Source organism: Poromitra crassiceps, assembly GCF_964638095.1.
Source record: "Poromitra crassiceps genome assembly, chromosome: 3".
Lineage (NCBI taxonomy): Eukaryota > Metazoa > Chordata > Actinopteri > Beryciformes > Melamphaidae > Poromitra > Poromitra crassiceps.
The window spans coordinates 67026236-67052745 of record NC_139625.1 but is presented as its reverse complement, the minus strand read 5'-3'; the positions used below and the strand labels follow the sequence as shown (position 1 = coordinate 67052745).

The following is a 26510-nucleotide window of genomic DNA, read 5'->3' as shown; positions in this document are numbered from 1 at the left end:
CGTAATTATTTTGTAATGTTTCCACTAACCTTTGACACTTTGACAATTGGTGCCCGCAGCCGATCAAACGGGGAGGCTATTCGTTGGGGATGCTATGTTGCAGGTTGGTACATCCGTTCACGACTTTTATCCCTCAAGGTTGATTCAGGTCAAAGGCAAGAGGCAGGGCGATGCACTTGTTGCACCTTCATTTCAAACAGCCTCATTTCATTGAGGAAGAGGAGGAAATGCTGAAATCTCGGGACAGCATTTGGTTTTTAGCTCCGCCAATGTCTTACTTTCTTCTTGTCTTTGAAGATGTCATGTGAATATGTTTTACAATAACGCACAGTATTCTCCTTTAAACAAATATGCGATTAGCATAATGTGGTAGGATAATTATAAGGGCGCCAATGACTAAAAGTTACTCCTCCTTTCACGAGAATAATCACCAACATACAACATTGTCTAGTATTTAATCACAATATTAATTTATTCTTTAAGAAGTTCATTTAGATCTGTCAGGCAGGAGCAGAAGATGATTGGATTGGATGTCCCAAGCAACATTAGCATTCATATTGAAAGTTACCATGAATTTAATTGCTATGGCTACATACTGTTTCATATTTATTTGCAATGACTTGTTTGAATTGCCAAGCTGCAGAATATTGCATGTATTTACATACATTAGGCTAGGGCAGGAAAGATAGCAGATGAAACAGCGTGCTTGCCATGTTGAACACTTTCTCAATGAAATGGATAAAGTCTAATTATTTTTTTCTGCTTCTCGCTTTCTCTGCTGGTGTCTTTAGGTCAACGGCATAAATGTAGAGCATTGTACTCACGAAGAAGTTGTGAGTATTACCTATTAACCGTTGAAAAAACTATACACTGCCCCATTACTGGGTGGGTGGGTGCTACACATCGGTGGTGGATGAGTTGAGTTCCCTCCCCCTCCCTCCCCTGATATGTGAAGCGCTTTGAGTGTCTAGAAAGGCACTATATAAATCCAATCAATTACTGTCCCATCTTTCTCTCAGGTTTAATGCAAAATCCCTGTGGTTATCAACTTTGAGGTACGCCTCACCAATCTATTTTGGCAGGGAGCTACTTTTTGGTTTAGTTTACACTGTGACAAAATGAATGAAAAGCAATATATCTATATCTACAGCTGCACAGCAATCTAGGTCACTAATAATGGGTGGTGTTTTTTTACATGGCCAATCTCTCTCTCAATTTCTCTTTTCATTTTTGTCTCTCTCTTTGTTAAATGTCCCCCCCCCTCCTCCTCTGTATTCACCCTGCTCCCCCACTTCGCACGTCTGTCATGGCCGCCTCCTTGCGTGGCCCTAAACAGCTGTTCACTATGTTCACCCCTAGAACATCAGACGACGTAATGAGCAGTTTCTCTCCAGAACAAAATGGAGAGCTTATAATAAGTGGGCTGTCATACCCACAGCAGTGATAAATATACCTGCCAACACTCCTGATTTTCGCTGGAGTCTCCTTATTTTTAGCTTTTCTCCTGCTGTGCTCCCGATTGGTAATTTATCTTGATAATCTCCCTATTTCATAGTAATACCAATCAAATGAGTTTGAAAATTCAAAGTTTGTTGAAGGGAGACGACTGCCCATCTGTCTACCACAGTGAAATTGACTCCTTTAAAGACTGGTGCGAGAGGAATCACCTCATTTTAAACATAAAGAAAACCAAAGAAATGATCTTCGATCCGAGAACAGTTAGGGTTCATGACCCCGTGGTCATAGGGGGCAGTGCGATCGAGCAGGTCAGCTCGTATAAATATCTGGGGATCCAAATGGACCACCTGGTAAAATGGGATGTCCATGTGGACTACCTCTGCGCCAAATTAGCGCAACGCCTGCACTTCCTACGCAGACTCAGACTATTTGGTGTGAGCACAACTATCATGTCCACCTTTTATAATGCTGTGTTGGAAAGCCTGATTAGATATGGCATGGCGGCTTGGTTTGGGTCTCTGACCGTCCAGCTCAAAGCAAGAATTCTAAAAATAGTCCACACAGCCTTGAAAGTGATTGGAAAGAATGAATCGGCGACGCTACAGTCCATCTTTGAGAAAAAGGTGATCAGCCTGGCTCACAAAGTCCTGAATGACCCTTCTCACATTTTATTTTCGGAATATGAGCTGCTACCATCCGGGAGAAGATTCAGAGCAAGCAAACACAGGAGCAATCGCTATAAGCTCTCCTTTCTCCCCACCTCAATTGCTCTGCTGAACAAACAGCCTGCTCTTCCCCCGGGTGTAGCACTCTAGTTAGGTTAGGTAGGTAGTCCGGTAGAAGCGGTATTTATAGTCTGGTTTGTTTGGTTATGTTTTTTCACCGCTTTTTCCTTGGTCTTATTCTCTAACCTCTTAACCCCATTTTTATTGGTTTATTATTTTATTCTCTTATTCTTTTATTAAATCCGCTGCCGATTTTGATTTTGATTTGTTTTAATTTTAATTGATTTGATTTGATTTTTATATTGATTTCTATTTGTATGATTTTTATGGTATTATGGTTTTACTGCTTATTTTATTCTTCCCTTATTAACTGGTTCGATGATTTAAACACACTATGCAATAGGGCATGTGCAATCTTCGAAATAGTGCAATCTTGTGTCTAGCTGGCACTCTTTCTGTGGTGAAGTGCAATGCTGTGACTGTGACCGTGTTTGTTTTGTTACTGTGTCTGTAACACCGATGTTGGCACTGGCACTTTTTGCCCAAGACAAATTTCCCTCCAGGGACAATAAAGTTTATCTCATCATCTCATCATCTCAAATGGCTGTTGGGCTTAGTTTTAATGCCAGCATGATATAAGAAACTAGATGACCCTAGCCATTGGTACCAGCCATGTCATGCTAGCTTGTCGGAAGGCGGCTAAATGACGCTCGGAATTTAGGCAAGCTTTTGGCCAGGGAAACACTATTCTCAAACAGGTCCCTTGACCTCTCACCTCAACTACTTTTTTTTTATATTTGATTTTACATTTTTATATAACAATATACGAACAAACAGGCGCAGACATAGGAAAGAAAGGAAAGGAAAAAACAAAAAAAACATAAATCAACATTCGACATTCGGTGCTTATGTGTTTGTAAAAGACAATAGGATCCCACGCAAGGGGTCCATGAGATAGCAGCCGGGCGAGCCATTAATCTCCCCTAACCTCAGTCACTGGTCATTCTTTAGCCTGGGTAAACCCAGCCCCCACGTGACCTGTTCTCAGAGTTCTCAGTCACTAGCTTGTGACTCGTGAGCAGGGTAAGCCTGAGAGCAGGTCACTGGGGGCTGGGTTTACCCAGGCTAGTCATTCTTAACCTTGTCGAAGTAGGCCAGAAACGGGTCCCAGATAGCAGAGAACCTGCCAAGCGAGTTGGTTCTCAGGGACCTGAGTCTCTCCATCTGCACAACAGAGATCATGTCCATCAGCCACACCTGAAATGAAGGTGAAGAGGATGACTTCCATTCCTTCAGAATGAGTCTTTTGGCGACAGTTGTCCCCAGTGTCAGAGATTGTTGCACAGCTGTAGAGAAATTCAGAGAGGTCTCCGAGCAGCCGAAGATGGCGAGTTCTGCCTCCGACTGTAGGGTTATTTTGTAGGCCCTAGAACCAATCAAATGCAAAATGACCATCCATGTATAGGTCTTTGATGGAAACCAGCCACCTCTCACTCCAGGCGTGGTAGTTTTGTCTGTCCATGGAGCCAAAAAAGAGTGATTGAAACAAATTGGCGTGTGGACAGAGACAATAAGGATATGAGCCGGTGTGTGCCACAAAATACGTTTTTAACAAGACGTAAATGCACGGTTGACACATGCCCTATCGGCCTCTGTTGCAGGCTGTTTGCGCGGCCCGTTCTGGCTCATTACTGCATCAATCTGAGAAAATTCTGTTCTGGGTGACTTGATTAACATAAACCAAGCTGAAAATAAAGTCCAGGTTGTAGAAAACCGGAATTCTCATTTAACTGAGCTGCCTTGTTTTCAAAGTATATCTGTCTATAAGTTTTACTCAGATGTCTTGCGTTCATGCTCTTATTTTCTCTGCTCCAGGATGGATGGAGTATACCTTGACTTAAACAGTCTAACTGAAATACTGGTATATGTTTTCAGACTTGCTGAACAAAAATGGTCCTTTTAGTCAACTGGTATTGCCACCTTGCAGACTAAATATCATTTAGAGATCAGATAATCAGACATTTAGAATGTAATTACTTTACGTTGTCAGCTGTCACTGTTCTATACAGTATGTAACATATAACATTAGATTCAAATTGTATCTCACCCACTTTCGCTCTGTCTCTCTCGTCCCATGTCAGGTTCATCTTTTGCGTACCGCCGGAGATGAGGTCACCATCACTGTTCGGTACCTCCGAGAAGTTCCGTCTTTTCTCAAACTCCCTCTAGGTAACAGTTAGTGGCTTTGATGTCACGTCAAGCTCACTGTGAATGGCTTTTCTTTCAGCATTTTTAGCATTACAGGAATACATTGACTTTATAGGAGATTGTCCCATAGACACCAAAGTCACCAAAACCATTCATGTTTCCACAGTAGATGCTGGCTCTTTGGCTCCATGCTAACACTTGAGCATACACTGTTATGATACTAGACTAGCTCCATGCTAACACTTGAGCATTCACTGTTATGATAGTAGATTAGTCCATGGTAACACTTGAGCATACACTCACTGTTATGATAGTAGACTAGTCCGCTCTAACATTTGAGCATACACTGTTATGATAGTAGACTAGTCCATGCTAACACTTGAGCATACACTGTTATGATAGTAGACTAGTCCATGGTAACACTTGAGCATACACTGTTATGATACTAGACTACCGGTAGTCCATGGTAACACTTGAGCATACACTCACTGTTATGATAGTAGACTAGTCCGCTCTAACACTTGAGCATACACTGTTATGATAGTAGACTAGTCCGCTCTATGTTATGATTAGGGATGTTCATCAATAATCGAAAATCGATAATTGATCGTTAAGGAATTGATTCGATCATGTGGAATTTTTATCGATGTTTAATGTTTTTTTTTATCAAATCAAATAGGTCTAAATGTGCTCAAACGACAGTATAAGATTTCACTACGTGGTCGCAACCAGGTGAGGGCGCAATGGGACTATGAGACAACTTAACAGAACACTGCTCTGGGTGGGGTTATGGGCATGGTCTCACTGGGCTTGCTGGTGAGAACATCACCAGCACATTGTCAGCTCTCAGCCAGACGAGGAAATGAAGCGAGCTTAGCAAAGTTTTGTTTGGGACCATTTCGAGTTAAAAGACGACATTGTTCATTGCAAGAACTGTGATGCCGTTTATAAGTACAACACGGCTAGACGCCAATGATTCACCACTTGAACAGTGTAGATCCGAGCCTGGTTAACGAGGAAGGCGCCTCGTCCGGCATGCAGAAAAGATCACCCATCTGGAACCTTATCGAGACCTGATCAATGTGATTGAGCCAGCTATACTATGCGCTTCCATCACGGAGCATTGAAAAGCGCTTCATAGCGCTTCGCACATAGGCATTTTGTAAAATAAAAAATAAAAAAACAAAAAATAATAATACAAAAAATATAAAAAAAAATATTATTATTATCGATAATTGATCGTTAATTTTCCCGAATTTCGATTATGATTTTTTTTTTAAATGAACATCCCTAGTTATGATAGTAGACTAGTCCATGCTAACACTTGAGCATACACTGTTATGATAGTAGACTAGTCCGCTCTAACATTTGAGCATACACTGTTATGATAGTAGACTAGTCCGCTCTACACTTGAGCATACACTGTTATGATAGTAGACTAGTCCATGCTAACACTTGAGCATACACTGTTATGATAGTAGACTAGTCCACTCTAACATTTGAGCATACACTGTTATGATAGTAGACTAGTCCACTCTAACATTTGAGCATACACTGTTATGATAGTAGACGAGTCCACTCTAACATTAAGCATACACTGTTATGATAGTAGACTAGTCCACTCTAACATTTGAGCATACACTGTTATGATAGTAGACTAGTCCACTCTAACATTTGAGCATACACTGTTATGATAGTAGACTAGTCCACTCTAACATTTGAGCATACACTGTTATGATAGTAGACTAGTCCACTCTAACATTTGAGCATACACTGTTATGATAGTAGACGAGTCCGCTCTAACATTTGAGCATACAGTACTAACATACTGTACCTTATGTTGAGTGAGAGTAGGTCAGCGGCATAATCTCAAATCTGAGAAAATGAGAAATTGTAGCAGCTCTAAAGCTAAATTGTAAGTACATTTTAAATATGTTGCAAACTTTTGTGGAGGACAATCAGGACATTGTTAAAATGTATATGATTCAGCCTACATGCTTCAATTGTTGTCTGGGCCCTGACAGGTCCTGCCAACATAACTTAACTTAACATTACATTACGTCATTTGACAGACGCTTTTATCCAAAGCGACTTACAATAACACATTTTTGTCAGCTATTCACCTTATTCTTTGCCCATACAAGGACGCTTCTGCATGACGTCATTTCGTAATCGTCTTTCCGGTTTTAAACACGGAAGTAGAGTACGCCTACCGCAGTCATTTAGACTTGCCAAAAAGCTGTTTTCAAGCTAAAAAAAAACCCAAACTGTTTTAAAGTTTTAATATTTGTCGGGTGAGAACGTAACATATATGTGACCAATTTATCAGAATAACACCTATTGGAAATCTTTAACGAGCAGCGGGAGCGCTGGCTGTGCTGACACCGGTCGGACTAGCTATCTGTCAAACCCCACTGTAGGTAGTCTCTTAGAACAGACGAGTTGGCTTCTGCAATTTTCAAATGCTTCCGCCATACCGTCTGTACTTCGTGGGGGAGAATCATGCACCAACCGGAATGGGAAGCAGAAAGGCGGGTCTTCCGCTCATTAGTCCAATCAGAATCGCAGAAAGGCGGGTCTTCCGCTCATTAGTCCAATCAGAATCCAATATGCCGCATTTTTCGTGGACACACGTGTCGTGATTGGTCGGATTCCGTCAAACTTCCTTCCAGTCTGAAGGTTTTTTTCCCAACTTCCTTGTGCATGTTCTGGGGGTGTAACGTACAGACTGTATAGCTGCATTCGCCGGATGTAGATGATGCCGACCGGGTACAGCCACCGGCTCCTCGCAGCAGTAACGTTATGAACATGTAACTGAAGTTGGCCGCAGTGTAGCTTAATTCTGAATGTTGCCAAACTTAATTCATACTGACGTTTTATTTTGAAAATGGCTGCCAACTAGCGCTGAACCGGAAGAACAAATACGTTGCGTCGAACGCTGAAGAGAGAAAAAGTGGGCATGGTGAATAAGGTGAATAGAGCAATCAACTATGCAACACAGTCTATGACAGCTACAACTTCTGAAGAAATAGTGGTAAAGTTTTTTTGTTTTTGTTTTTTATGAGAGAAAGATGTTGGTTCAAGAAGGGGACAGGTGGAGCCTGAAAAGGTGAGTTTTAAGTTTTTGCCGAAAGATTGGCAGTGAAGCAGCCGTCCTGACCATAGGGGGGAGCTCATTCCACCATTGCCACCTATGCCATGGTCTTTTCTGATTGACCATATATCATATTTCATATCATATCATATGTCATATCAAAGAGCTACATTTGACTCTTTTGGATACTATCCTTGATCTACACTGCATGGCTTTCAGACAGGGCAGCAGAATAAAGTCAATAACATAGCTTAGAAAATGCTTCCTATGGGAAGAACCTGTAAAAGGCTTTAAATGAATACTGTTTGAGGTTCTATGCAACTCTTGTCCTAATTGTTTTTTTTTCTTAATAACAGACATGACATGAAGTTGTACTTGAACAGCGGTTCTACAGAAGCCTGTCTTTGATGAAAACAAATTATTCTCTCTTTCTCAGGTTCTCCTGGGCCATCCAGTGATCAAAGTAGTCGAGTATCCTCTCCGCTTTTTGACAGTGGCTTACATTTAAATGGAAACACAGTAAGCACGATTTATTTGATATTCTATTTATTCTATTGGTTGTTGTGTTGTTTGAATGCTGTTGAGCTTGGATAACATAGATGAAATTGATAAATTACACCTGCAAGCTCCAGGTCAACTCTAGCCATGTTGAAACCTTAATCAACTTGTTATACTTGTCTAAATTTGTCTTTCCAATTCCCTTATGTTAACTGTAAACAATCCCCTTCATTGCCTAACCTTTTTCTGACCCTGACTTAATACCTTTGCACTTGCTTATACTCTCACAGACCCCAACTAAGCTATTCCACCAATAATGATGTGACATTTGACCACACAACCAAGCAGCCAAATGTAATTCACAGAGAGAGAGTGGAGGGAAAACATGACAAGGCAAGCCTAGTTAAGCCGTACCTGGACTGCTGCCACTGCCCCTCAACACTCGCGCATGCGTGTTTCAACAATGGAGAGTCAGTCAGTCAGTCAGTCAGTCAGTCAGTCAGCCATTTCAAGTCTGGCACACACACAAAAAAGCGAGAGATTCCAATTTGCTTGTGTGTTCCTCCTATAGAGGAGGAACACTCTACTCGCATCTGCCGATGCGAGTAGAGTGGGCGGGGGGAGCGTGCGGGGGAGGGGAGGAGTGGGGTGCGGTGCAGAGGAGGAGAGCCGGAGATCAGAATTGGGCACCAATGTCCAAAACACACGCACAGTTACAGATACACTGCATCCACAACACGAGATCTCTGCCAAACACTTTTCTCCACTAGTCCATAACGCACATTCTCACTGTGAAGTTCCCGATGCATTCTGATGCATTCAAGCGATAACGTGGCGTGGCAATGTGCCAAAAAGACTAAAGAGTGAGCGCTTGCCTTGTTACATCGCCCAAAAGCCGCCAGTCAAAATAGTGGTCGCACTAACGTTAAACTTTTTACAAGTATCTGTGGCATTGGTTTAAAGATGACCCTGAATCTACCTGGCTCTCCTCGGAGGCTGCTCCAGTGGCCCCTATTCCTCTTCGTAACATTTTAAGGTAAAAGACAACTTTATCCTACAGAACACTCTAAAAGTCGGGAGACTGACAAGGAAATTCGAAAAAAAAGAAGGTTCGATCTCTCTACTCACACCTATCCACCAAAATCCAGAATTCCCCCCGGATTGGAGGACCATGCCTTCTCCCTGTGGTCTAAAAGGGGTATTAGGACTGTGGGCGACTTGGTGAAGAGGGGCGATGCGATGTCTTTTGATCAGGTTAGAGAGAAATACGATCTGCCTCAGAATGACCGTAGTTTCATCACCTCTGCTATTAAGCTGTATTCTAATGGCTTCTCTATCTCAGCGGTGGAAGGGGTTATTCAAAATCCTGGTAACAGGAAGTTGATCACTAGGTTTTACAGGGCCCTTTCAACTAATGATTACACAGTTCATGCCAGGTCTCTCTGGGAAGCTGATTTTGGAGAGACTATTTTGGATGATGAGTGGGATGATGTATGGTCGAGCTCTTCGGGTTGTTTATCCACCAACAAAGCCAGGGAAATGCAATTCAGGGTTATACACAGGCTTCAAATCACTCCAGTGAAACGTAACAAGTTTAATCCTTCTCTCTCTAAATTCTGTAATAAATGTAAGGTCGCTGAAGGTTCATATTTCCACTGTATTTTTGTTTGCCCTGCTATTCATGACTTCTGGGTCAAAGTGTGTAAAGAAGTTGATACCATATTCGGGAAAAAATTACCCTTGACCCTATCTCCTGCATTCTGGGACTACATACGGCAGCATTAAACCTTGTCTCCTCTTCATTGAAGCTGCTCAAAGTGCTTCTTTATAGTGCAAGAAGATGTGTTCTTCTTCAGTGGATTTCAGACTCAGCCCCAACAGTTTCGCAGTGGATTCGGAGTGTTATGGAACTTCTCCCTTTGGAAGCTATCAGCTTTTGGCTCAAGGATAGGCCATTCATTTTTTTTCAAATCTAGAACCCCTTTCTGGACTATATTGGAGAAGATAGAGCCCGGTCCCTTCGGAGTGGTCTCTGCTGACTGGCATGGACTGACATTTCTGTTTAGGACTTGACATGTGGTGGGCCTTTGTCTATTTATTGTGTCTGGATACCCCTGCTGTGCCTATTTTTACAGTGTTAACCTTCTGCCTGCTGTAGATGCTCTGTGTGTTTGTTTTTGTATGTTTGTTTGGTTTTCTGTTTTGTTATTATTTTTGTGGAGATTGTGTGTGTTGTGTTGTGGGTTAATTCATTGATATAAGCGATTGCGTGAACGATTAATTAATAGGCTACGTAAACATTACGTCAGTTCATCACTAAACTATAGCCTCAGCCTTAGGGCAATTAATCTGCTCTAATGAAAAAATCTGGCTCCGTCAGGTCACCCTCATGGGTGCTCTTTACACCCCCTGGAAGTTTCAGCCCGATCACACCTAAAACGGCATAGCTGTGGCCGGCACAAAAATTTAAACAGAGAGAGAACAAACATTGCCCACATGCTCCCTTTTATAATAGGAAGGATGTCTCTTCATTCACATCTGCGCTAGTGTCACAACAGGTAAATCTTAGATACAGTAACATGGAATGTGGTGACCTGATTGGTCAGTATTCATCACTACGCATGCAAGCTCTGACCCTTTGCTTGCATAAAAAAGATACTGCAGCATTGCAATGTACATAATGGCATTCTCTGATATTGCAATAGCTAAATCTCTGCACACAGCAGCAACACGAACACATCCTGGATTATGTCTGATCCTGATGTTAGACCACACAACCACTTCTATCAGTAGCTCTGGGAGGAAAGGGTCAATGACAGGAACTGACTGCAGACATCAGCTCATGAGTTTCTAGCTTAGCGATCAAACATCAAAGCCATTCCTGGCTCCCAGCGGCTCGAGCTTAGAGTGGTTTTGACTGTGATTATACAGCGGTCCTTCATATTGCTGGGATTGGTAGCACTGTAGCTTTTGTTGTAGTAGAAATGTCTTTGTAACTGCAACACAATGCAGGGTTCCCATGGGTCCTTTAAATCCTTGAAGGTTTTTGAAAATAGACATAAATAGACATTGCTGTCCAAACATTGACCAGCTATGAGCTACAGGTACAGGAGTGGAAACAATATACTTTAAATGATGTCCCTCAAAACCATCATTTCACCCTTTTAATTTTAATGAAAGTAGTTCTTTAGGCAATTGCACCTTGAATGGCCCTGGAACGCCAAAAGAAAAATGTGTTAACAACCCAGCCACGTTTTAATGATTAAAAATGTCGCCCAGTACAGTATATAAAATTAGGTTTCAAAATCATGAAAAAATAAGCAGTATGCTCTGCTCTGAAACTGTGGGGGCTCCCCAACTCCCCCCCAGTGGTGCTCAACTTGATACATTCTGGTGCATATTTTTATTTTTATTTGCAGGGTAGAGGCACTTCAGCCTGATTGGTTTGCAGAGCTTATTATGTATATGTACTAAGTCTCGAGCATAAATCGCGCCAACTTCAAAACCCAACATCAGGAACAGTACAAAAACTTAAATGACAATATTTCTAATTTGGATTGAAAGTAATTTCTAATACTTTTTCATGCTTACTACCATGGAATAGAGTAGCCAGTAAAAACTCCATCTCTCGGCATTCATTGGACATGGAATATTCAGAGTAAGCATGAAGGCCAGCAGGCAGCAACTTGGACCTTTCGTAGATAATCTTAGCCTTGAAATGTTTCCATTTAAATCTGTTGCAACAGCTGAGGATGGTCTGTATTTCCTACAATTCACAGTTTGTACACATGTTTTTATCCGTGAAAAAACACACATGCCTACCTATGCATAAACAAGTGTGGTTTGACTGAATGTGACATAGTAGGTCAGCAGCTCTAGCAGTATTCTCTACATTCATACAATTCCATTTACCTGGGTAAGATTCTCGTGGCTGACAAACACAGTTAGCCAGCCAGTCTTTCCCTGGGTGAGATTCTTGTGACTGACAAACACAGTTAGCCAGATAGTTTTCCCCTGGGTGAGATTCTTGTGACTGACAAACACAGTTAGCCAGACGGTTTTCCCCTGGGTGAGATTCTTGTGACTGACAAACACAGTTAGCCAGACAGTTTTCCCCTGGGTGAGATTCTTGTGACTGACAAACACAGTTAGCCAGACAGTTTTCCCCTGGGTGAGATTCTCAGTTGCTGACAAACACAGTTAGCCAGACAGTTTTCCTGGGTGATATTCTTGGTGGCTGACAAACACAGTTCGCCAGACAGTTTTTCCCTGGGCGACATTCTCGTGGCTGACAAACCCGGTTAGCTAGACAGTTTTCCACTGGATGAGATTCTCGTGACTGACAAATGTTGTCTTGACTATAACACCACTTCTTAACATGCAGTGGAATCCGTATTATAACCCGCTCCTAGCCGGTTGGCCTGCATGTTAAACAACAATTAGCCGGCCTACGCGCACTCCCGCGAGTCTGTATCATATTCAACTCGGTCGCCGGTGTAGGATCCGCATTAGCGCAAAAGCGCCTGCTGTTTAACTCTGGCAGGTCATGATCCAGATCATCTCGCTGTTATGTGTGAGTGGGCGCGTGGTGGCACTTTACAAACCATTAATGTACCATCATTATTTTCATGAATGGACGTAGTGTTAGTTACGTGGCTGGATTATTTGGAAGAGAGCCAATATAGGTGAGCAAACAACTAAAAGTTGAATCCCCCATCTGCCAGTTTAAAAATGCAACAAGAGAGATGATAGCCTACTAGAGTTGCGCGATCTTGACCTCAGTCAGATCGTCAATCGCCACCCTTTGACATCGCCAATACATGATGTCATCGCGCAAACACATGGCTATATATTATATGGATGTTAACTCATTGGCTGCCAGCCACTTCTGGAAAACGGATGCCAGCCCTTTCAGAGCATTTTCAGTGATTTCTCAAGACCCACAGAATATAGTGTGATATTACTATGGAAACACCGAACACGCCCAAAGAACGATGAGACTCTCTTGTATCATCAGCAAAAAAAAGTTTATTGATATCATTTTCCGTTCTTTAGTTATCAGCAGTAGAAGATAGGTTGGTTTCACCAAAAACAGACGTTTCAAACTAGAAGCTGAGATAATGAGCCTTTTGTGAAATGAAGCATTTCAAGCACATCACTGACTCTGAAGCTAATATTTTCTGATGTAGTGATACCTCAAAAATAATTTCCTTCAATAAAACAGTGAAAACAAAGGAATTTTGATGGCAAAATAATATTTTTTAGCTGCAACCAGCAGCGCTGGCCCCTGCGTGCGCAGACCCTACACCTTCTTGCTGGTCTTGATTTACTGCTGGTGGGCATCAGGTATTCCAGCTTGTGTTTGCCAATCTGTCCATCGAGCCTGCTGTCTGGGTCGGTGTTGTATGATGCCCTGCGTGCCCCACCCCCCTCAACTGCAAACTCCTCCGTGGGAGTGTCTCTGGTGGCTCTCTGCTGCACGAATTTTCTGCTGCACGTTTCAAAGTGTGCTACACCCAGTCTATTTTCACAGCGCTCCGCCGTTTTTGTGCGCCGGCTCCCAGCGCTTCCAGCTGAGAATGATTTGGCTTTTCAGAAAGACGCTGGTGTCGGGTGCTCCTTTTCTGGCAACTAATCATGTGGAGGGGCTATCGCAGCGGAGACGGAGGGGCTCAATTGTGGGAGCAGATTGGCTGCTGTTCACAGCTAACGTTACAGCATGCATCAGTTTCCGTTTCCCCAAGGCTTCTTCTACTCTTTTTTCTCATCTTTCTCTAATCCGGAGAGCACTGTCGCCACCTAATGGGTCCGTAAAATAGCTTATACACCTTCAAAATCCCCCATACTTTTACAGGAAATGCATCAGGCTTTGATCCACGTCCCACCGTCAAAAAACGCAATTGACGTCTTTAGACGTCATTGGCACTCTACGTTACTATTTGAATTGACGTCTTTAGACGTCATTGGCACTCAATGAGTTAACGTCCATATTCATTAGCTTCAGCTGTGCTCTTGCTGTAGGCTACTTTGCTAACTTAGCATCGATGCTAGCGGGACTTACCCAGCTATCGTCATTGCCTGCTTTTACTGCTGCTTGCTGGTAATAATCCCATCATTCCCATGTCAGAAAAAGTCTCCAGATTTGTCGCTAACGTTAGTCTCTTCTGAGAAGTTTTCTCGAGTTGGATGCAGCCAAGTCTATTGTGTGAGGCAGGCAGTGTTGTGTGACTGTGAGCGTCCACACTGCGGAGAGAGGAGAGGAGCTGACTGATTGACAGCCTATATCGAGACATAGGCCTAGCCTAACTTTTGTGGAGAGAAATAAATTTAAAACTAGTCAGATATGACTTGAATGCCACTTGTAAAATAAATCACCCACAGTGATTGACGACGGTGCGACCACTATTTTGACTGCGCTCATTTTTGGCACAATGCCACCCTTCGTATTGCCTGAATTGTTGGAATGGACCCTGTTAAAACGGCATGTTTTTTAATGGAGTTTGGTTAAAGATTCGCTAAAGCTGTTTCCTATCACATTTCTTGTAATCGATACATGCTACCGCGCCCCCCCCCCCCCGCCCACTGGCAGAAAAAACGGCTCATATCCAGTTGTTTCTAAACAAAGACCCCTCATGTTTAAAAAGGTAAAACCGGAAGGCAAAATCACTCAACCGGAAGTGAAGTTGTAAGAAATTGTTGCTCATTTCACAGAGGCATTCTTGCGGTTTCCCCATCACACACGGAAGAACAACAAAAAACAACGAATGACAGCGTTTTCATGTGATGACTGACAGCTAGTTTGAGTGATGCCTGACAGCTAGTCTGCAGGAGGATCGACAACGTTTTTGTGTGAGACGTGAGGAGTGATGCCTGACAGCTAGTTTGAGTGATGCCTGACAGCTAGTCTGCAGGAGGATCGACAACGTTTTTGTGTGAGACGTGAGGAGTGATGCCTGACAGCTAGTTTGAGTGATAAGTGAGGCAGGAGGAATGACAACATTTTCATGTGAGGAGTGATGCCTGACGAGTGAGGACTGATGATTGACGAGTGACGCCGTATTGTGCGATGACTGACGCGTGAGTAGTGAAACAGTAATGCAGGAAGAATGACAGTGTTTTCGTGTGAGGACTGAAGGTGATTCAGAGCACACTCGACATGGTTTTACTAGGAGACATGACAATTGACAACGCTTACTCTGACGGAGGAGGATGCCCTAAAATGGTTGCCGTAGCCACGCTTAAACTGTTTATTGGTTCAATAAAGTATGTTAATCTTTCCTACAAGTCTCTCATGATTGAAACACAGTTAGCCAGACAGTTTTTCCCTGGGTGAGATTCTCGTGGCTTTCAAACCCGGTTAGCCAGACAGTTTTCCACTGCGTGAGATTCTCGTGGCTGATAAACACAGTTAGCCAGACAGTTTTTCCTCACCCCACAAATAACATTTATACAGTGAAAAACAAAATAGCAAGAGTTGGCCCTCCAGTTATTCATGCTCATGTCAAGTATCATTCTGCTTTTCTCTCAAATAAGGCCTGTAGAGCTGCCACGATTAATCGATTAGTCGATCCACAGAAAATTAATCGACAACTATTTGGATAATCGATTAATCATTAAGAGTACAATTTTAAGATAAACTGTTTAAATTCTCTGATTCAAGCTTCTTAAATGTGAATATTTTCTGGTTTCTTTACTCCTCTATGAGTATGACAGTAAACTGATATTATCTTTGAGTTGTGGACAAAACAAGACATTTGAGGGCGTCATCTTGGACTTTGGAAAACACTGATCGTCATTTGCCACCAGTTTCTGACATTCTATAGACCAAACAACTAATCGATTAATCGAGAAAATAATCGACAGATTAATCGATTATGAAAATAATCGTTAGTGGCAACCCTAAAGGCCTGCGATGCAAGTGGTTGTTCTTGTTCTTAGACAAAAACAAATTTGTCCAAGCAATAGAAGTGAGTTAACTTTAGTTTTCAGAAAATGCTCTGAGAATATAACATGAGGCCCCCAGATAGAGATTTCCAAGAAAGTAGGGCAGCTCATGACTTTGTTTTGATCTCCAAATTAAAAAAATGACACTGCATGTCATTAAGCAGGATGATGTGAAATAGATAGCCCGTAATGACAAGGATCGTTAACTCATTCACCGCCAAAGACGTCTTTGACGTCTTATCAGAAATAGCCATCCACGCCAAAGACGTGTTTGACGTGTTTTTGTTTTTATGAGTGCAGCGCGTAGTTGAAACACTTACCCAGCCTCTGACATGTCATCTGGTCCCTATCCTCAAAGGGTAGCCGACAGCACGTTATCAAACACATACCGCAGCTGTTGTTTGAAACGAGGAAGAAGGAGCAAAAGAGGAAAAACAGAGAAACGCGCTTCCTTGTACAGAGGAAAAAACGCCATTGAAACGCCTCTCGGCGCGCTGCACTGCTGCCTTGCTGCAGGGCGAACCTGGATTGCCTAGTCAAACCCGTGACGAACATGATCGATCCGGTTCCAGCAGCGCCTGGTCCCAAAGCCAAGCCGCGGACCCGTTCCTGTGTCGTGTGACTCGTGTCGCAGCATTCGTCCCACTCCTGATGGGGAACGCTGATGGGGAAGGAGGGGGAAGGAGGTGCGATCTAGCTGCAGGCAGCTGTGGACAGAACTCTCTCTCTCTGTGTGTGTGTGTGTGTGTGTGTGTGTGTGTCTGTGTGTCTGTCTGTCTGTCTGTCTGTGTGTCTGTCTGTACACTCACTCACACTGAGCAAACTGTATTGTTGAATGTAAAAAAAGCACTTCATATATATATATATATATATATATATTTTTTTTTTGTCATTTGTGTCATAATGAATAATATTTACATGTCTGATGTCAATACAGTTCAAAATAAAAGAATTGAGAGCGAGTTCTGCATGATATTGTGTGCTGTACATAAATGCCATTTTCTGCAATTTCTTTTCTCAGAGAGACATTTTGGGTGAAAACAGGGTGTATATAAATGGCTATAAGTAGAGTACAGAACATGCTAAAAGCTCACTTTTTTTTTCCTGGTGAACCCAGAGACGTACATCTTCATTTTGAGGTATTGCAAATCACTCTGGTGCTAATAGATAATTTACTGTGGGTCTTGAAAGATGACCAACAATTATGAAAATCTTTGGCCTGTGCTAAATATTGGCAGTCCTAAACTGGCGGTGAATGAGTTAAGCTGGAGGTTGAGCAGAGGGGGTGGTATGGGAGTTGACCCCAGACATTCTGCTACACATCATCTCTACTGTACCTTCTGGATATTAACAAGATGAACTGGCTGCATTTCACTTTCTTCTTCTGTTGACTCATTCCAACAATGGTTTTAATATTCTCTGTATTCTGCATGAAAGCATTAAGGTCAAAAATGGCTGCTGCGGTGGGTACTGCAAACAGGCCGTTATAGGCAGCATAGCTAGGGGCAACATTTACAACCCAAGTAAGTACTACATACTGACACATTTAATTACTATTGCATGTGTCACACGTTGAAGTTCATAGTTGGCTGAGGTCAAACAAATGTCATGTTATAACTGGTTCTTTTGAGGACAGTATTCTTCTGTTTAAAATTGAATTTTTAATGAGGAAAAAATTAATATCATTCATAATAGAAAGTTGCTTGGAGTGAACACCAACCAGAGTGAGGAGAGGAGGACTGTCATAAACATAGAAATACACAGTTTGTATCCAGTATCTTCTTGGTCTTTTCTCTTTTGTCAATTTATTTTTTTACTTTAGCCTTTGAAGAAGACCTTGCTATGCTTCTATGTGGCACTGCTGAAGGTTGAGTCATTCATTTTAATAAGAATGTCCTGAGATTTTCTGCCTTTTGATTTCAGGGGTGAGTTTCCTCTGACAGTCTCTCTCTTGGACTGAGCACAAATTTAGATTGAGAAATGAAGTGGTACTGTCTTCACTCTCCCTCAATAACTGCTTAGTCGACACAAAAGTATCATCGTGTTCTCGCCCAGGAGTTTCCTCCCCAACCACCCCTTCTCTGTACTGTAAGCATCTTTTACTCACTTGCCTGCAGGCCGCTTGTCTCCCGTAGGTTCGCTTGACATTGAAATGATTGACAGTTTTCTCTTTTGCACCCTGGAGGCGGGTTCTCATCCATTCATTTACTTTACACCCTGGAGGCGGGTTCTCATCCATTCATTTACATGCCTCCAAATAAGTATGTCACCTCACAGCGGGGCCTTGGCTTCTGTTTTCCGGCTCCTCAGTGGAGGTGCACGCATTGTCAGCTATTTCACCCTGACAACCTGATAGGTTTCTATTTCCTGTCATCTCACCGACTCTTGCACCATTCGAGAGTTAACCGCAAAAAAAAATTCTAGGTTGACATAAACAAAGCAAGGGATGATAATTTGTTAAGAAACAAAGTCATAAGTGGGGTTCCCTTTTAGTTTTCTTTCAGAGTAACTAGTCACGGGTCTGACATGTTGCAGTTCAGCAATATGTGAATTGCTTTGCAAAAGTAGGCAAATTTACTCCACCATTCACTCTCCACTACGCTTCAGCCGGAGGCAATTTCAGTGGTTTGGTAATATACTGTATATATTTCATATATATATATGAAGCCGTTTTGAGCTCAGGGGAACAAAAGCGAATCAGTGTGGACTGTGGAGGACCACTTCGCTGCTGTACTGTGTGTGTGACCTGTGTGAAGTGATGTGGGATTAGGCAGATAGATGGAGGAGGGAGCGCCTGCGCAGCCGCGGTTCTAGAAACTTTTCGGGTGGGCTGAACCCCCCTAAATTTTTGTCTCAGCCCACCCTAAGAACATAGAGGGGGGGGGGGGAAACATGCACACAGCGCATTGAGTGTAGTCAGAAACTGCTACTAATGACCACCATGGATTTGGAGAGGGATTTAAAAAAAAAAAAAATCCTCTATTTTTTTGGGTGGGCTGAGACAATTTTGGGTGGGCTGAGACAAAAAACGGCCTAGAACCGCCCCTGGTGCTCATCTCATGAAGAATGCTGAGATTTGATTTGTACGTGTTTAATCGTATGTCACGTGGGGACTGGCTTTGTTAGGAGGATTTTGCCAGATCTGTGCTGTCACCTAATCAATTTTAATGTGAATGTTTAATGATACTGATAATCCCTGTCTCATGATTTCTAAGCTAGTCACTCATTAGATCACGCGTCATGCATCTGTTCTGCATTAAGTGAGGTGTGATATGCATTTAAATGTGGCGCTCTTCCAAGTATCAAAGCTCTTCAGCATAATTGATGCTTCAGGACCTTTTGGATGATTGATTGCAGTTGTGTCTCTCAGTGTGACTTTCATTAATTTTAGGAGGGGGGGGGGCTAAATCACAAGCTTTTAGTGTTGTCATGATACCACAATTGTGACCTTGATACCAAAACTAAGTTTTGAATCCAGAAATTCTATTCAACTACGATCCCATTGCAAACAAGAGAACAATCAAGCTATGTTGCTACACATGGGCATTTTTGTAGCAGTTTTTGCACAGGGATTTCGATGTTGGTTGGGTGTCCATCCTTGTGTGCTTTGTACGAAAAATAGTTTTTGTATTTGGCTCAACCATTCTCGATGGACTGGGATCCGGGTCAAGACATGCTGTGCTGTTTGACTCGCTGCAGTCCACTGTCAAGAACCAGACTGTAGCTCTGGCTATTCCAATCCATTCCATTAACTAACACTGTTAGCTTGTGTATCCCAAAATAGTTTGAATGGGATACTGTGGCCCAGAATAACACAGCTATTGGCCATTCTAAGGTCTTCGATTGATGTCTTACTCAGGTTAATGGACAAGTTTGGCGATTTTGGAACTATAGATAATTTCTCTCTTATATACCTGCAATATGGACCCACAGATAATCTATCTATATACAATTTTGGGTAACACTTTACAATAAGGGTACATTAATTAAGGGTTAATTAATGCTTAGTTAATGCTTAATAAGCATGAATTAACATGAATTAACAGGGTTAGTAAAGCTTAGTAAGCCTTAATTAACCCTTAATTAACATTAACTAATGTGCATTAAGTAAGGGTTGGTTAATGCTTAATAAGCATTAATTAACACACCGTAATTAACATGACTAGTAGTGCTTAATAAGCATCCATTAACCCTTAATTAACATTAATTTGAGGTTTGCTGGTTCCGTTTCTTCATGTGGCCCTAATTTATATGCATGTTCTATAAGCATTACTTAACTGTAATTAACCATATATTAATGCTGTTTGCAACCCTTATTGTAAAGTTGCAAACATATATCCCTTAAGTAACACTTAATAAAAGCTTGAGTGTGCCTAATAAGCATTACTTACCTGTAATAAACCATGTATTAATGCTCTTTGTGACCCTTATTGTAAAGTTGAAAACATGTATGCCTTAACTAACACTTCATTAATGCATTAATGTGCTGAATAAACATTACTTATCTGTAATTAACCATTTATTAATGCTCTTTGTGACCCTTATTGTAAAGTTGAAAACATGTATGCCTTAACTAACACTTCATTAATGCATTAAAGTGCTGAATAAACATTACTTATCTGTAATTAACCATTTATTAATGCTCTTTGTGACCCTTATTGTAAAGTTGAAAACATGTATGCCTTAACTAACACTTCATTAACACATTAAAGTGCTGAAAAAACATTACTTATCTGTAATTAACCATTTACTAATGCTCTTTGTGACCCTTATTGTAAAGTTGAAAACATGTCTGCCTTAACTAACACTTCATTAACAGATTAAAGTGCTGAAAAAACATTACTTATCCGTAATTAAGCATTTATTAATGTTCTTTGTGACCCTTATTGTAAAGTTGAAAACATATATGCCTTAACTAACAGTTCATAAACTTATTAAAGTGCTGAAAAACATTACTTATCCGTAATTAACCATTTATTAATGCTCTGTGTGACCCTTATTGTAAAGTTGAAAACATCCCTTGAATAACAACAAGCGTAAGAGTGCTGAATAAGCATTACTTAACTGTAATAAACCATTTATTAATGTTCTTTGTGACACTTGTAAAGCTGAAAACATGTATCACTTAAGGAACATTTCATAAAAGCACAAGAGTGCTGAATAAGCATTACTTAACCGTAAATAACCATCTATTAATGCTCTTTAACAATAACAGCGCCCTGGAAGCCGAATCAACAGCCCTCGGAGCAGAGCTTCCGCAATTCCGTTATGATGCGTTGTGATGTGAAAAGCGTCACAGCTGAACGTTTTGCCAGAGGATGAACTGGGAGCTCTCAGTCTTGAAAACATGTAGCAAAGGTAAACATTGCCCATCTGCTTATATCAACAAGCATTATAATGATACAAAGTGAGTTGATAATCGGTAAATGAATGCTCTTTGATGACTGTAGCATATGTACTGTAATTCTGAATAATAATAATAATAATAATAATAATAATAGAATATTAATATAAATGAGCATGGACAAGTACCAGATTTTCAGAATGACCAGAGCCCTTAAAAATGTATGACAGCAATGAAATTAGACAACACAGAGTTTTGGCTTTTAGCAAGATTATCTTAGTAAGAGTTAGATGAATTTAAAGCCTTTTGTTTGTAAACATGAATTCAGTACTTCAGCTTTTCACAGTTGACAATTTATAATTCCCCAAAAATAATAAAGTGCGCCCACAAATAAAATATGTTGTCCCTTCAGTCCAAAAAATAAAATAAAAAATTGTTTGGGGCCAAAAGTCGATGGGTGTCTGTACGCGTCCCGATGAAGTTCATCCGCTGGACTGTGTGTGTAACGACCGCTCCAGTCATACAGCAGGGTAGTCCTTGATGCTACTGCAGTGAATGTGTGGATTGCTCTTCTAGATGCTCAGTGGTGGCTCGCCATCCCAGTCGACTGGGAGATCTGTAGTCTCGCTGTATTCCCCTGGATCCTGGGATTCATCCTGGAAGTCCCCGTCTACAAAAATCTGACAAGGTCACACCATTTCTCTCAATTACTATTCTGTAATCAAATCAATTGGTACAGGCTACAATATTTATAAAATGTGTGTAATATCCCAGTAAACCAATAGTAATTCAATCTACAAGCTACAGTGTAGGGATGTTCATCAATAATCGATAATTGATAGTTGAGGAATGAATTTGATCACGTGGAATTTTTATCGATTTTTGTTTTGTTTTTTGCGGACTAGGTTTGGGTGGAATTCGTTCCTCCTCGCCCCACTCCATTGCACAGCCGACTAACGTGAGGTGGAGCTTCATATAGCCTCTAGTTTAAAACAAAACTGTTTTAAACATGGGGAATTCACAACGGCATGCGCCGCGGACACAAACAAACGCACCCAGTGGTCTGTGGACCTCAGCGAGGCTGTTATAACTATGACACTTCGCACACTTCTCTCCTAATTTTCAACAAAGTGTGAGTAGCGGTACACGTGTTTAAGTGAATTCAAGTCGTTTTATTTGTTTATAATGTTATGAACTATGAAGTAGCAGCAGTCAGCATGGACTCAGCTAGCCTTTAGCTGCTAACGCCCACCTGAATCAATTCACACACATCTCGGCAAATAATAATATCCACGCGTCGGACTCTGAGAGCAGCTGGATGGAACTCGACCATCAGGACAGATGAGGTTTTTGTCGCGAGTTTATAAGCCTGGAAGCCGCAGCCGGTGAGCTGCCTGAGTTCTACTTTCAAAATGTGAGTACAGTAGCCTAGCTAGCTAGTGTAAGGCTGTGTGACTGTGGTTGTCAACGTTACCGCAGGCGCACTCATGACGTAAGGACGCGCCGAGCTCAGGCCTGTTGATTTGACTCTTGTGCTGTCAGCTAAGCTGGAAGACGCCGATTGCCTTACATCAGGGGTGGCCAAACTTTTTTGGTTGTGGGCCGCATACAGAAAAATATAAGGAGTCGCGGGCCAAACACTATTAAGCGCGTCAGTTTTCGCGGCAAAAAAATTGGACCAGAAAACCCTTCAAAATTTTTATTTCTACCTAAATAAATATATGACACATAGTTTATTGATGCGCTCACCTATTACAATGGGTATTTCTGTATGTTATCAAATTTTATTTTCCTGTGCCAACAGGTTAAGACAGAGATAATTTAACATAACATTAGTATTAAACATGAATTCAGTATATATATATATTTTTAATAAATAGACCAGGTCAGGGTGCCCAAGTATAACCCATTTTCAATGGTTTTAAATTGAAAAAACGAAATGGGGGGAATCAGTTTTTTTGTTTTTGTTTTTCAGTTTCTTTTTCTTAATGTTTTTGTTTTTCCGTTTTTTCTCCCGTTTTCGTTTTCGTTTTCCGTTTTAAACTTTGAAACAGAAAAACGGAAAAACGTTTTTAGCAAAAAATAAAATAAAAAACCTTTTTTTTTTTTTTCTAAATTCATGGCGGGCCACTTAAAAACGGGCAGCGGGCCGCAGTTGGCCTGCGGGCCGTAGTTTGGCCACCCCTGCCTTACATCATGTAACCCAGGGGCACTCAATTAAAATTCATAGAGGTCCAGTTAGAGAAAATGTCCTGATTGCAGTAGCCTAATGGTACAATGTCTGTATGTAGTCAACAACTATGTTAAATCAAAATAAACATCAACAATGTTTATTTAGTTTTCATATTTAACTGGATTAATTATAAATAACTAGCCTACACTAATAATAAATACATGTTATTTTCTCATTTCAAGTAAAATAATGGCTGCATTTAAAAATAACATACAACAGAGTGCTTTGGGAAAATGTGCATCTTAAAAGTGCTTTAATTTGAGAAAGAAACTCTTTTCTTCCCTCAACTCCACCTTTTCTCTTGAGAGAAGTGAGCTCCCTATCTATCTATCTATCTGTCTGTCTCAATGTCTGTCTCTATGTATCTATCGGTCTGTCTGTCTCTATGTATCTGTCTGTCTGCCTGTCTGTCTATCGATCGTTCGCAATGCAAACGTCACATGCCGTTGGGCAGTGAATGTGTGAGTGTGCCCTCAGTCTGGATTTGAGTGTGTTTGCTCGTGTGACGCTTTCATAGACAGGTTAGGATCGCATCGCACTTCATAATGAGACATACTGCCTGGTTTTGAGCTGCCCGTGAGAACAATGAATGAACATCTAAGAGTCTGCCTGCTCCGGATTAAAACAAAATCTTTGTTTTTGCGGTCTACTCGAGCACGCCATGTGAAATGACTTATATCTCTCGCATATCTCCGAGTCTCTCGTCTCTACTTCGTCCATGTGTCACTGACACTCTCTCACCTGCAGCACTGGAACCGACTGGAACAGGCAATATCGAATCGGATATTTGATTGGCTGAGTAGCATCACGTGTGATGATTTACAGCGCATGCATTGGTCTGTGAGCTTCCTGGCAGATAAACCAGTACCGTAAAGGGTAGAAAAGCATGTGCCGGTTAAAAAAGAAAAGCTCCGTGAAATGTAACAATTCTCAATGATTTATAGGTTAGGCTGGGTTCACACCAGCGACCCAAGCCTTGCCTATGCCTTGCCTTTACCCACGCTTTTAAATAGGCGTCCGTTTTTGGCAACGAGGCTGTGTACACGGGGCGCCTCAGCGTGAACCCTGCGTGTACCCACGCCTTGCCTGTGCCTTGCCGATTTTATCGTTTAGGCGTGAGTTCTATTTTCAAGCCGACTAGGCGCGTGCAGGCAGGCTTCTTCTGTCAAGCCATGAAAGAAAAACGCGACAATATCCGTGGGAAATGGCAAAGTCAACTGAATTTCAAAATAAAATGGAGTTACTACAACCGTGTTGAGCAGAGAGAGAGAGAGAGAGAGAGATTGACGGGTGGCTATCACGTGGGGCTTTCTCCCTTTTTTTGCAAACAAATCTTCATGAGAGAGAATAGCGACCGAAGAAGCAAGATGGACAATGTTGTTGTGCCAGCACATATTCTTGCAAGATCACCTCTCTAAAATGTCTCACTATAGTCAGACCTGGTTATACATATCCAGCATCAATAGAACATTAAATATATCAGATTTATTTTACCTAGGCTACCCATGACAATTCTGGACAACACGTGAAAAAATACAGTCGGGAGAGAGGAGAGGCGCTTGAGACTCGGCTCCAGGTTCGGCGTGCAAAAGGCGTGCGGTGTGATCGCAAAAGCGTGACGTGTAACAGGTTCACGCCCAGCTCGGCGTAGGCGTGGGTTGAGGCAAGGCAAGGCGTAGGTTGTCTGTGTGAACTAAGCGTTATAGGGCTCGGTCCGGATAGGACGGCGTCTGGGTCCGGATGCGGACCGGAGTCCGGACTTTGAGGATCGCTGATGTAACCTGACATGTAACATGTTTGTTTACCTGGCCACAGCGCTAGTGTCTGATATTCTTACTACACAGCGGCATCGCCATTATACCTGGCTGAGAACGCGCAAAGTTATTACCAGACCAGAATTTAAAAAAAAAAAAAACATTATTATTATTATTATTATTATTATGCTATCGATAATCGATAATTGATCGTTTATTTTCCCGAATTTCGATTATGGAAATTGATTCAAAATGAACATCCCTACTACAGTGACAATAAAAGGAATGTATTATTGCAGTAAACCTACATATAACTTACATTTGAATCTCATTTTAGTTGTACAACAATGTGTGGATCTATACTCTCAGGTATCAAAAGTGCACTTACATTAATTCATAATTTTATAAAACAAAATGTAAATTGTGTAAATGTAATTAAAGTATCAGGAACTGTAGATACAGAGTAACTTTATAAACAAAATATAAGCATTAGATAATGTGCTTAGTCACAGAACCATAGTTAGTACTGTAACTAGTAACTCATATAAACAAAACAGAGGCATCAATGTGCTTAATCACTCCTTGTACCACCACAACAAGAGGAAATACACCAAAATTAGCCTCAAACAATCACCACAAACAGTGACAGCTATACCAACATTAGCATGCTAGCTAGCTAGCACATTAGCACAACACACACATGTATCAGACAGAAACTAACTTAAAACTCTAAACGTACCTGGTAGGCTGCTTGTTACTAAAGGGGATAAAACGTCTTGCTTCTAGGTCCTCCCTCTAGGCTGCAGGTTCGGAGTTTAATCTTTTATTTGCTTTCTTTGGTGAGCTCTTGGCTCCGTGGCGCTCAGTTTGCAATGTGGTGTGTGTGTGCTACCGTTAATCTCGTAGTCTAGAGGCGGAACTAATCTGACGCACCCGTGTTTATCGGACAATTGAGAACGTAACACACACACAGACCACATTGCAAGCTGAGCGCCACGGAGCCAAGAGCTCACCAAAGAAAACAAATAAAAGATTAAACTCTGAACCTGCAGCCTAGAGGAAGGATGACCTAGAAGCAAGACATTTTATACCCTTTAGTAACAAGCAGCCTACCAGGTACGTTTAGAGTTTTAAATTCGTTTCTGTTTGATACATGTGTTGTGCTAATGTGCTAGCTAGCATGCTAATGTTGGTATAGCTGTCACTGGTTGTGGTGATTGTTTGAGGCTAATTTTTGGCGTATTTCCTCTTG

The 26510-nt window shown here is 41.5% G+C and overlaps 1 protein-coding gene across 1 annotated transcript in view; it reads left to right on the top strand.

Moving 5' to 3' along the window:
- sntg2 (syntrophin, gamma 2) overlaps window positions 1-26510 on the top strand; it is a gene marked incomplete at its 5' end in the record, with an annotated part of 206049 nt that overhangs the window by 48159 nt on the left and 131380 nt on the right. Inside the window, 4 exons of the mRNA XM_083633124.1 lie at window positions 60-103; window positions 792-833; window positions 4325-4412; window positions 7922-8004. Of these exons, the coding sequence (XP_083489250.1) occupies window positions 60-103; window positions 792-833; window positions 4325-4412; window positions 7922-8004 (257 nt within the window). The remainder of the gene's footprint in view (window positions 1-59; window positions 104-791; window positions 834-4324; window positions 4413-7921; window positions 8005-26510) is intronic.